The sequence below is a fragment of the Thalassophryne amazonica genome, chromosome 10 (genome assembly GCF_902500255.1).
Source record: "Thalassophryne amazonica chromosome 10, fThaAma1.1, whole genome shotgun sequence".
Classification (NCBI taxonomy): Eukaryota; Metazoa; Chordata; class Actinopteri; order Batrachoidiformes; family Batrachoididae; genus Thalassophryne; species Thalassophryne amazonica.
This window is the reverse complement of record NC_047112.1, coordinates 99433748-99445845: the sequence shown is the minus strand read 5'-3', so window position 1 is coordinate 99445845 and position 12098 is coordinate 99433748. Positions and strand designations below refer to the sequence as shown.

Below are 12098 nucleotides of genomic sequence, written 5' to 3'. Positions count from 1 at the left end.
CGTCATACGCTCCTACATAGGTGTTTGCATAACACTTGGAAGGGTAGAGCACTTAACTGTTATGTTTCGGACGCGGTCGGAGCACCGACCCAGCGTTTGAAGGACCCAGCATAAAATAAGCAGAGCACGGTTCAAAGGATAACAGAATTTAATAAACATAACAGTGAGTGATGCTAAACAACTAAACAGTCCGCGGTCTGGTGAGGTGAAAACACGGCACGCTCTCAGCAGCGCAAACGGTCCGGAGCCACAGCAGTTTGGACCCAGGGACCCCGCCGACACCCCCCAGGTGGCCGCGACAAACCGAGTCTGTGAAGAAAGAAAACATGAGGTGAGTCCAACTCCACACAGAGAGACACAACTCAAAGGTGCACGCAATCAGCAAACACTTCCTGGCTTAAATCTATACATCAGCTTCTTACCCTGCAGGCATGGAACAACTCAGTTCAAATCTCCACTGCAGCAGAAGCTGATTAGACAATTAGCATAACGTGACAGCTCACTAACACAAGGTGTGAGGGACACCTAATCCACTGTCATTACTTCATAAAAGTCACCAAAACCAAATTACCTCAGGAAGTGTGCTGAAGAGCGTGAGACCTCACCCAATCCTCCTTCACAGACTGGGCGGTCTCTGCGTCCGTGATGGTGCGATTGTTCTCCTGACGTCGATCTCACACGTCTGCTCACAAGGTCGAGTCTCTGGCAATCACACACTGTGCATTCAAGGTTTAAATGCAGCAATCTCTGATTAAGACAAAATACACCACAGCTGTGAGTCCTGATGACCTGCACGTGATAACAAGCCTCAGGTGTTCAGGGTGAGGTCCTGATGCTCAGCCACTCAGTCCTGAATACATACCACCTGGTGGGAGAAACAGAAAACAAAAACCAAGCCAGCCAAACACCCCAGCCCACAACACTTAACTGTACTTTCCATACCGGTACCTGCCTAATACTGGGAAGATGTGTTCGGTTGTTGCTATTATTGTTTTTATATTTGTACTATTCAATTCCAAGGTGCATTTGCTGTGTGTGTGTTTTTTTGTTTTTTTTTTCTTCTCCATGTGTGTGGGTACATGTATACGAGGTCTGTCAATAAAGTATAGGTCCTTTTTATTTTTTTCAAAAACTATATGGATTTCATTCATATGTTTTTACGTCAGACATGCTTGAACCCTCGTGCGCATGCGTGAGTTTTTCCACGCTTGTCGGTGACGTCATTCGCCTGTGAGCACTCCTTGTGGGAGGAGTCGTCCAGCCCCTCGTCGGAATTCCTTTGTCTGAGAAGTTGCTGAAAGATTGGCGCTTTGTTTGATCAAAATTTTTTCTAAACCTGTGAGACACATCGAAGTGGACACAGTTCGAAAAATTAAGCTGGTTTTCGGTGAAAATTTTAATGGCTGATGAGAGATTTTAAGGTGATACTGTCGCTTTAAGGACTTCCCACGAGCGAGACGTCGTGCAGCACCCCCAGGCGCCGTCGTCAGCCTGTTTCAAGCTGAAAACCTCCACATTTCAGGCTCTATTGATCCAGGACGTCGTGAGAGAACAGAGAAGTTTCAGAAGAAGTCGGTTTCAGCATTTTATCCGGATATTCCACTGTTAAAGAAGATTTTTTTAATGAAAGACGTGCGGGCGGATTGCAGCGTCGGCTCGCAGCCGCCGCGACGCTCTGCCACAGGAAAAACACCTCCGTTGGAAGCCTTAAGGACAAGTTGGAACATGTCCAGCTGTTCAAAAATTTCTCATATACTCACTCCACTGAAAGCCATCAAAAGCCGCCTGGATTTTACAAATCGTTATCAACACGGAGGTGTTTTTCCTGTGCCGCCGCACCGCGTCGGCTGCGTCCCGACGCGCGGACCCGTCCGCACGTCTTTCATTAAAAAAATCTCCTTTAACAGTGGAATATCCGGATAAAATGCTGAAACCGACTTCTTCTGAAACTTCTCTGTTCTCTCATGACGTCCTGGATCAATAGAGCCTGAAATGTGGAGGTTTTCAGCTTCAACAGGCTGACGACGGCGGCTGAGAGCGCTGAGCGACGTCTCGCACCGTGGGAAGTCCTTAAAGCGACAGTATCACCTCAAAATCTCTCATCAGCCGTTAAAATTTTCACTGAAAACCAGCTTAATTTTTCGAACCGTGTCCACTTCGATGTGTCTCACAGGTTTAGAACAAATTTTGATCAAACAAAGCGCCAGTCTCTCAGCAACTTCTCAGACAAAGGAATTCCGACGAGGGGCTGGACGACTCCTCCCACAAGGAGTGCTCACAGGCGAATGACGTCACCGACAGGCGTGGAAAAACTCACACATGCGCACGAGGGTTCAAGCATGTCTGACATAAAAACATATGAATGAAATCCATATAGTTTTTGAAAAAAATAAAAAGGACCTATACTTTATTGACAGCCCTCGTATACATCAATCAATCAATTTCAATCAATTTTATTTATATAGCGCCAAATCACAACAAACAGTTGCCCCAAGGCGCTTTATATTGTAAGGCAAAAGCCATACAATAATTACGTAAAAACCCCAACGGTCAAAACGACCCCCTGTGAGCAAGCACTTGGCGACAGTGGGAAGGAAAAACTCCCTTTTAACAGGAAGAAACCTCCAGCAGAACCAGGCTCAGGGAGGGGCAGTCTTCTGCTGGGACTGGTTGGGGCTGAGGGAATATATGAGGGTATACGTGTATGTATATGTATGTATATATGTGGGTGCATGTATGTATACATGTGAATACATTCGCGTTGGAAATTTAATAAAAAGATTTTGAAAGAAAAAAAATCATACATTGTGATTTCCAGATTTTTTTTATTTTTTTTATTTTTAGACTATGTCTCTCACAGTTTTCATGCACCTAAGATGAAAATTTCAGACCCCTCCATGATTTCTAAGTGGGAGAACTTGTAAAATCGCAGGGTGTTCAAATACTTATTTTCCTCACTGTATGTCCTCTATGGTGTTTGCTGTGGTTATGGGGCCCTGCTTGGCCAGGGGGGCTGCAGCTTAGTTTGGGTTCCATGTGACACAGATGGAACTCCTCACATTTGCAGTTGCAAGATAAAGTATGTGAACCCTTGAGCTATTACACATCTGAATGTTTGAATGACATAAAAAAAACAAAAAAAACAAAATGATGTCCTTTAAACTCACAGTGAAATCTAATCTCTTCAACATGAAAAATTCTGTTTAAATGTGAAAGCAGAAATGAAGGGGTGCATAAGTAATTTCACCCTTTAGTGCAGGGGTAGGCAACCTGTTCCAGAAAGAGCCATGAGGGTGCAGGTTTTCTTTGCAGCCACTGACTCCACCAGGTGATTTTAGTTAATCAGTGAAATCACCTGGTGGAGTCAGTGGCTGCAAAGAAAACCTGCACCCTCATGGCTCTTTCTGGAACAGATTGCCTACCCCTGCTTTAGTATAACGAAATAAAGAAATAACTAAATAATTCCTTTTACAGCCAGTTTTCTTTAGACAAATCAGGGGATGGATACATGACATTTGTAGTTGGATTTCATTTAATTCAATTATTAAGAAATATAAACAGTATGGTACTGTATGATAAATCTGTCTGGAGGAGGCAGTTCTTAAAATCTTAGTGACAGTGGAAGAAGGAGACTGGTGAGCAAAGCCACCAAGACAGACAACACTGACGAAATTATAGGCTTCCGCGGCTGCAGCTTTTATGATAGAACAAGCAACTTGGACATTTAAATATTTATTTATATTTTGTTAAAATATTATATAAATAATATCATATTTTTGTAGTTATATAGTTTTGTCTGCCTTTTGCTGGTTTTTAACTGGCTTTTGGGCTGGAAACCATCACCTGTATCTGGCAACACTGATGATGATCATGCTTGAGCACTGCTAGCAAAACATGGACAAATTTGTGAGGGAAAAAAATTAAGATGCATGCCACCGCAAAGATGATTTGCATTTTGTATATTTTGTTTTGTTCAATACAAAGTTGTGGCTTTGTATAAATTATAACCCCAAATTAGTTGGGTTAAAGTGGAAAATCACTCACTCACTCATATTCAACAGCTTATAACAAAATCATCCCATTTCCAGCCAGTCAACCATTGTAAATTAAGAGAATGGATGAATATTTATAAGTCACTAACTATGGAAATGGAATACTGGAAGTGTTTGGTTTTGACATTGTTGAACCTGTAACATATAGCAAACATTTTTCTGTGCATTAAGAATATTATGTCTATAATCAGGATACACTTCCTCCTAATGTGAGTGAGATGAGTTACTACCTGGAACGGGCCGGCGTGGGCCTTGGCAAAGAAGAGATGCAGAGGATCACCCTGGCACTTCATCAGCTGGTAGAGTCTAAGATGCTGTACACCTGTCGACTGTGGGGAAAGATTCTTGGCACAGAAAGCAGCTACATTATCGCTGAGGCAGAATACACAGAGGAGCAAGGGGCATGGAAATCAGATGACACCGATGATGATGAGCAAGAGGAAAAGACTGAGGAGAATAAGGTGGAGAAGCAGCAGAAAGTGGGAGAAGTCAACATACAAAACTCGAGCAACACTCATTTCATAATATTCTTTTGTCCAACTCTGGCTGTGTGGTTGCATGTACATGCTGAACTCATGGGCATAGAGTTGTGTTCACATGATAGCGGTCACACAGGAGGCCTGGTTAGCACTGACACTGTTGAAGTCGCTGAGTACAACCCCTGGCAAAAATTATGGAATCACCGGCCTCAGAGGATGTTCATTCAGTTGTTTAATTTTGTAGAAAAAAAGCAGATCACAGACATGACACAAAACTAAAGTCATTTCAAATGGCAACTTTCTGGCACACTATAAGAAATCAAGAAAAAAAGATTGTAGCAGTCAGTAACGGTTACTTTTTTAGACAAAGCAGAGGAAAAAAAAATGGAATCACTCAATTCTGAGGAAAAAATTATGGAATCACCCTGTAAATTTTCATCCCCCAAATTAACACCTGCATCATATCAGATCTGCTTGTTAGTCTGCATCTAAAAAGGAGTGAACACACCTTGGAGAGCTGTTGCACCAAGTGGACTGACATGAATCATGGCTCCAACACGAGAGATGTCAATTGAAACAAAGGAGAGGATTATCAAACTCTTAAAAGAGAGTAAATCATCACGCAATGTTGCAAAAGATGTTGGTTGTTCACAGTCAGCTGTGTCTAAACTCTGGACCAAATACAAACAACACGGGAAGGTTGTTAAAGGCAAACATACTGGTAGACCAAGGAAGACATCAAAGCGTCAAGACAGAAAACTTAAAGCAATATGTCTCAAAAATCGAAAAATGTACAACAAAACAAATGAGGAATGAATGGGAGGAGACTGGAGTCAACGTCTGTGACCGAACTGTAAGAAACCGCCTAAAGGAAATGGGATTTACATACAGAAAAGCTAAACGAAAGGCATCATTAACACCTAAACAGAAAAAAACAAGGTTACAATGGGCTAAGGAAAAGCAATTGTGGACTGTGGATGACTGGATGAAAGTCATATTAAGTGATGAATCTCGAATCTGCATTGGGCAAGGTGATGATCAATCAATCAATCAATCAATTTTTTTTATATAGCGCCAAATCACAACAAACAGTTGCCCCAAGGCGCTTTATATTGTAAGGCAAGGCCATACAATAATTATGTAAAACCCCAACGGTCAAAACGACCCCCTGTGAGCAAGCACTTGGCTACAGTGGGAAGGAAAAACTCCCTTTTAACAGGAAGAAACCTCCAGCAGAACCAGGCTCAGGGAGGGGCAGTCTTCTGCTGGGACTGGTTGGGGCTGAGGGAGAGAACCAGGAAAAAGACATGCTGTGGAGGGGAGCAGAGATCGATCACTAATGATTAAATGCAGAGTGGTGCATACAGAGCAAAAAGAGAAAGAAACAGTGCATCATGGGAACCCCCCAGCAGTCTACGTCTATAGCAGCATAACTAAGGGATGGTTCAGGGTCACCTGATCCAGCCCTAACTATAAGCTTTAGCAAAAAGGAAAGTTTTAAGCCTAATCTTAAAAGTAGAGAGGGTGTCTGTCTCCCTGATCTGAATTGGGAGCTGGTTCCACAGGAGAGGAGCCTGAAAGCTGAAGGCTCTGCCTCCCATTCTACTCTTACAAACCCTAGGAACTACAAGTAAGCCTGCAGTCTGAGAGCGAAGCGCTCTATTGGGGTGATATGGTACTACGAGGTCCCTAAGATAAGATGGGACCTGATTATTCAAAACCTTATAAGTAAGAAGAATTTTAAATTCTATTCTAGAATTAACAGGAAGCCAATGAAGAGAGGCCAATATGGGTGAGATATGCTCTCTCCTTCTAGTCCCCGTCAGTACTCTAGCTGCAGCATTTTGAATTAACTGAAGGCTTTTTAGGGAACTTTTAGGACAACCTGATAATAATGAATTACAATAGTCCAGCCTAGAGGAAATAAATGCATGAATTAGTTTTTCAGCATCACTCTGAGACAAGACCTTTCTGATTTTAGAGATATTGCGTAAATGCAAAAAAGCAGTCCTACATATTTGTTTAATATGCGCTTTGAATGAATGATGATGCTGGAACTTTTGTTTGGTGCCTTTCCAATGAGATTTATAAAGATGACTGCCTGAAGAGAACATGTAAATTTCCACAGTCATTGATGATATGAGGCTGCATGTCAGGTAAAGGCACTGGGGAGATGGCTGTCATTACATCATCAATAAATGCACAAGTTTATGTTGATATTTTGGACAATTGAAAGGATGTTTGGGGATGATGAAATCATTTTTCAAGATGATAATGCATCTTGCCATAGAGCAAAAACTGCAAAAACATTCCTTGCAAAAAGACACATAGGGTCAATGTCATGGCATAGGGTCAATGTCAATGAGCAGATCTGATTTGATGCAGGTGTTAATTTGGCGGATGAAAATTTACAGGGTGATTCCATAATTTTTTCCTCAGAATTGAGTGATTCCATATTTTTTTCCTCTGCTTGGTCTAAAAAAGTAACCGTTACTGACTGCCGCAATCTTTTTTTCTTGATTTCTTATAGTGTTTCTTAAAGCCAGAAAGTTGCCATTTGAAATGACTTTAGTTTTGTGTCATGTCTGTGATCTGCTTTTTTTCTACAAAATTAAACACCTGAATGAACATCCTCTGAGGCTGGTGATTCCATAATTTTTGCCAGGGGTTGTAGAAACAGGCTTTTGTTGGTTGGGATTTTCTGGATGACTGCTTGTAGTTGGTCAGAGAACGTGCCTCATCACTATCCACTTACAGTCTCAGCAGTTCGTTGTTGATCACTGCTGACTTTTGTGCATTGCCCATGTCCTGCAGGTCCATTGATAGTCCGGTGATCATAATCATTACATTCCAGCATCCTGCTTTTCATGTACTTGCGTTTTACCGTTCACTTGCCAGGCTTTTCGGAGCCCTAAGCCTCATGCACCCAGTAAGGCAAGTGAACTGTGGTGGAATCCTCGTTGAATAGTACACTCCATCTTTCACCTCATGAAATATTAGTTCCATTGAAAGAATGGAAAAACATTAATTATTTGCTTTATATAATAGCGAAAATAGATCCTTGTCATTTGATAGTTTATTAATTTAGAAACAGCAGAAAAGGGACTTACATTTTGGTGCTCCTCACTGGTGCTTAACAATCCAACACAAACTTTAAATACGAGTCCAAAATTGTTCTCAGTAGTCCGTGATGCCATGCACTGACTTCATGTAAAGGCTGCCGTCTGCTTTCCTCACTCCAGTGAAAAATTGCGTGAGAAATTTGTCCAGCTTTTCATCCTAACTTCATCCTCTTCATGCCTCCACACGGCTTGTGGCGTGGAGGATTTGTTTTTTTGTGTGTGTGTGTTAAAAGAATTAGCAGCGTCAGTTAGCTCCTTCAAATTGTTGTCCTCCAGGAAAATGAACTCCGCCATGTGTAGCAAAGTGCCGCCCCCTGTAATGTGAGAATGGGGCGTGCAATAGCACATTTCATATAGGACCAAAATTACACGCAAAAAAGAACTGTTGCATGGTAACACAATGAAATACGGTATAAATAATCCATGTCACATGACATACAAACCACCAATCAAAATGACAAGGATCTACTCAGCAGTTATATATAACATAACATAGCTGAAGCTGTCCAGTGAGGCACGATAACCTGTCCCACTTTCGAAGTGACCCCTTTGCACTTCACTCTACGCCAGTAGAGCGTGGCTGTACAAAATTCAGAATTGGTGTGCGTTCAAATATTCCTGCAGTGGAGTTTGGAGTACTGAGGTTTATCACCAGCAACTGTCATTTCATGCTGTGTAGTTGCTTTGTAGTGGTGCTGGAATATCCTCTTTGAGGTACAGGCATAAGCAAGGGTAATATGGAAGACAAGCTTTTGACCATGCAGTAGGTTCCCCCTCTCCATGTTACTAATGTAATCCAAGGGAAGAGTTAGAGCCATCACGAGTTGCCAAATTGATGTTGAAGTCAGCGAAGCTGCTTTAGGTACTCCAGCTCTGAATATCTCCTTGGGGTTTGCTCTCAAAGAATTTACCAAGCTCTGGTATGAACACAAGCAGCATAGGATTAGTTTCAGGGTTTCCTCCTCCTAGATGAGCTGCCAATCAAGCTGAATGAGCCCCATTTGCCCAAAGAGGCACTAGAGACTCACCTTTCGCGTCTTCTGCTTCAGTTGAAACAGTTCTGCCACGAGAAGTTGGACTATAAATTCAGAGGCTATAATATGCACATCATAGGATCATTTCAAGATGCAGTGAGCAATTAGTCTCACTGCCTTTGATAGCCCTTAGGAACATCCAGCTCAGAATTTTTTTTTATGACCGACTTTTTTTTGTCTTGTGATGACTTTGATTTTAGACTGATCTGCTTCCCAAATCAACCTATAAGCCCCCACTGGTGGTGCCAAATGAGGCTTTCGGAAGCGGTGGCAACAAGTTTGTTTACTATGTGTGCAAAGAGCCTGGATTTCCCTGGGTTAAGCTCCCTCCAGTCACTCCAGCACAGATTTGTGCAGCTCGCCAGATCCACAAGTTCTTCACAGGAAGACTGGATGCTCGAGTTATCAGCTACCCACCTTTCCCTGGGAATGAAACCAACTACCTTCGAGCACAGATTGCCTGGATCTCAGCCGGCACACAGGTGTGCCCTCAGGGGTTCTACCAGATGATTGAAGGGGAAGAAGATGAGGAACCTCATGAGGACTATGAAGTGAACCCTGACTTTGAGAGTATTCCAACTGCTGAAATGGTTCAAAGTATGTCAAACTGGGTGCATCATGTTAGCCACATCTTGTCACAGGTATGACTCTGAGCAAGGCTGACACATGCAGAAAGTCTTCATATGGTGCTTGTGAACACACTGTACCACTGTAATGTTTAATATGGATGTTTTCAGGGCCGTTGTACCTGGGTTAATGTTTTAAAGCCAGGAGAGGTCAATGATTCTTTAGATGAAGAGGATGAGAAACAGGAAGATGAGGAAGAAGTAGGACCTCCTCTGCTCACTCCTCTCTCCCAAGATGCAAGTTAGTTACTCTTATCGCTGATGTTGGGTGTTTTCCTGTCAATCCAGTGGAAACTAGAACATGCTGTCAGAGTGTTCAACACCCACACCTTACATATTTGACACTGATTACTGCAGAATACAGTATTTTCTGGAGTATAAGTCACGTTAAAAAATGTCTTGATGAGGAAAAGCGTATATATGTATATGTAAGTCGCACCAGACTATAAGTTGCTCTTTTGTTCTGTATTTTTCTGTGTGCATGCATGCGTGTGTATGGCTTTGATCACGCAGAAACTGAGGAGAGCTGACATTTGCCTTTTGGTATGCTTATGTATTTTGGGTCAAGGATGGAGAAGCTATGGATGTTAGCTAATGTGGCTAACTACATTCTGGACTAACACGCCATTCCAGCAGGGTGCGGTAGATCATCTTTATATTAAAAGTGTGAGTGCGTGCATGCTTTTATTTAATCAGTTCAATGTAAGTACATAATATAATTGTAAATATGTTGAAAATACATGGATGACACAAGAAAGTGAAAACACTTAATTCCATTGTGGTCCATTTAAAATCAAATGACAAAATAGAAGTAATAATAAAATGAAATAATAATAATAATAATAATATGTATATGATAAGAACATAAACAACTTATAAATACATTAAGACAGTAAATTAACATTAAAATTTATATAATGAACAGGAAATAAGAAGGTTGAGTTTTTCTTGTAAAAATTGTTGAGGTCTAAAGTCTAAGGTTCTAAAAACATTCTAGACTCACACGCTATTCCAACTCATTATGGAAACTTTGCATAATTTATTACCACCCGTGAAAAATGTCAGCTACCTATTTGATAAATACTACCCAATCTAGAGCCCGTGGATCCCCACGGACAACATGTCTGTCTGTCTGTCTATCTATCTATCTGTGTGTAATGAATTATACATGTATTGTTATTTACATTAATTATTAAGATCCTACTGTCTTACGTACAATTTGTACATGTTCAATAAAGCTCCTGTATCAATTAATCAATCAATCATAAATGATATTTGCGTTTGAACCATGTCTGCAGGAGGACATGCGTGCATGTCCTCCCTCACCACATTCATAAACCTCCTCTTTGGCCTCCTTCTCCTCCAGCCTAGTGGCCGTGGCTCCTTCCTCAGCATTGACTGAATTATTTGTTGAATTAATTGTTGAAAACCTGGCATCAGGGAATGATCATTGTAAGACTTTAAAATACACTGAGGTATATGTCTTTATGGCCTTAGTACAACAAAGTTATTTTTTGATATGTGTTCTTCTCAGACTTGTATAACACCACACCTTGGAGCTCCAGGCTGTCATCCAGCCTGAGTCCTCAGCATGCCTTTGCTGTGCTGCGCTCTAACTTGTGGCCAGGAGCATTTGCATACGCTGATGGAAAGTAAGGCTACTGTCAGTATGCCTTTGTACGAGTTGTGTCAGCACCCTGAATGCAGCATTACAGTCAGCAATCTGCTCCCTTAGGAAGTTTGAGAACATCTACATTGGATGGGGTGTGAAGAATGTAGGTGAAGGCTACAGCCCTCCGGTTCCCTCACCGCCTCAGGAAAGCTACCTCAGTGAGCCTGGGGTCACCGAGGCCCAGGACCCCAGTGTGGAGGAAGAGCAGGCTCTGAAAGAAGCCTTAGAGGAGAAAGATGCACAGGAGACAGAAGAGTCCGACGAGGATGAGTACGATAACTGAGCAGCAACACAGTCATGTCTTACAGTCCCTTAATCATTATTTGATTGTAATGGAAATGCAGTTAAAATCAAAAGGTCCGAAGAAGTAATGTAAGACAAAAAAAGAGTTGACACAAAATGCAGTAAAATCATCATCATCATCATCAAAAAAAAAAAAGCAGTAAAATCATCAAAAAGAAAAAAAAAAAAACAATCTGTATCAGCTCCTGTTTTTTTGTGCACCTGTCCCAGTGTGTATTGGGCAAGTTCGGTCGCAGCTTATCAGTCACCTAGCGCATATATGACATTTACATGTTCGAGTTCTGCTGTCACATTTCAGTGTTAATTTTACAATGTTTCTTCTGTCAATGTATCTTCAATAAATTAAAAATTAAATTAGAAATGACTTTCGAGTTTCCTTTAGCTTCATGTGACAAAAAATAATGTGACGAAAAATAATCTGACTACCAGAGTAAACAGTGACACAAAAATACAGGTGCATCTCACAAAATTTGAATATCATGAAAAAGCTCATTATTTTTGTTGGGTATTTCAGAGAGTGAAAAGCTTACATGTCCTAGTTTCAGTACACAGACACAAAAATGTTTCAATCATATTTTTTTAAATTTTGATAATTACACTCAACAGCTCCATAAAAATAGAAACTACATGTTACTCCTTTTGAGTTTAATCAAGGCTCCACATCATTCTTGGGTTTTAACAGACATTTATTTTGGCCAACATGCCTTCACATGCCCTTAATAATGCCTCCATAATGCTGTCAGACCTAACACAGAGAGATAGAAAAACATAAATTAGCTCACAAAAATACAGACAACTTACACAAAATAC

The 12098-nt window shown here is 41.2% G+C and overlaps 1 protein-coding gene across 1 annotated transcript in view; it reads left to right on the top strand.

Moving 5' to 3' along the window:
- Positions 1 to 11296, top strand: part of LOC117519277 (radial spoke head protein 4 homolog A-like) — a 29526-nt gene extending 18230 nt beyond the window's left edge. The window contains exons 5-9 of the mRNA XM_034180610.1: positions 4244 to 4531; positions 8888 to 9328; positions 9425 to 9554; positions 10848 to 10965; positions 11049 to 11296. Coding sequence (XP_034036501.1) covers positions 4244 to 4531; positions 8888 to 9328; positions 9425 to 9554; positions 10848 to 10965; positions 11049 to 11268 — 1197 coding nt within the window. The 3' untranslated portion in view covers positions 11269 to 11296. The remainder of the gene's footprint in view (positions 1 to 4243; positions 4532 to 8887; positions 9329 to 9424; positions 9555 to 10847; positions 10966 to 11048) is intronic.
- The last annotated feature ends 802 nt before the right edge of the window (positions 11297 to 12098 follow it).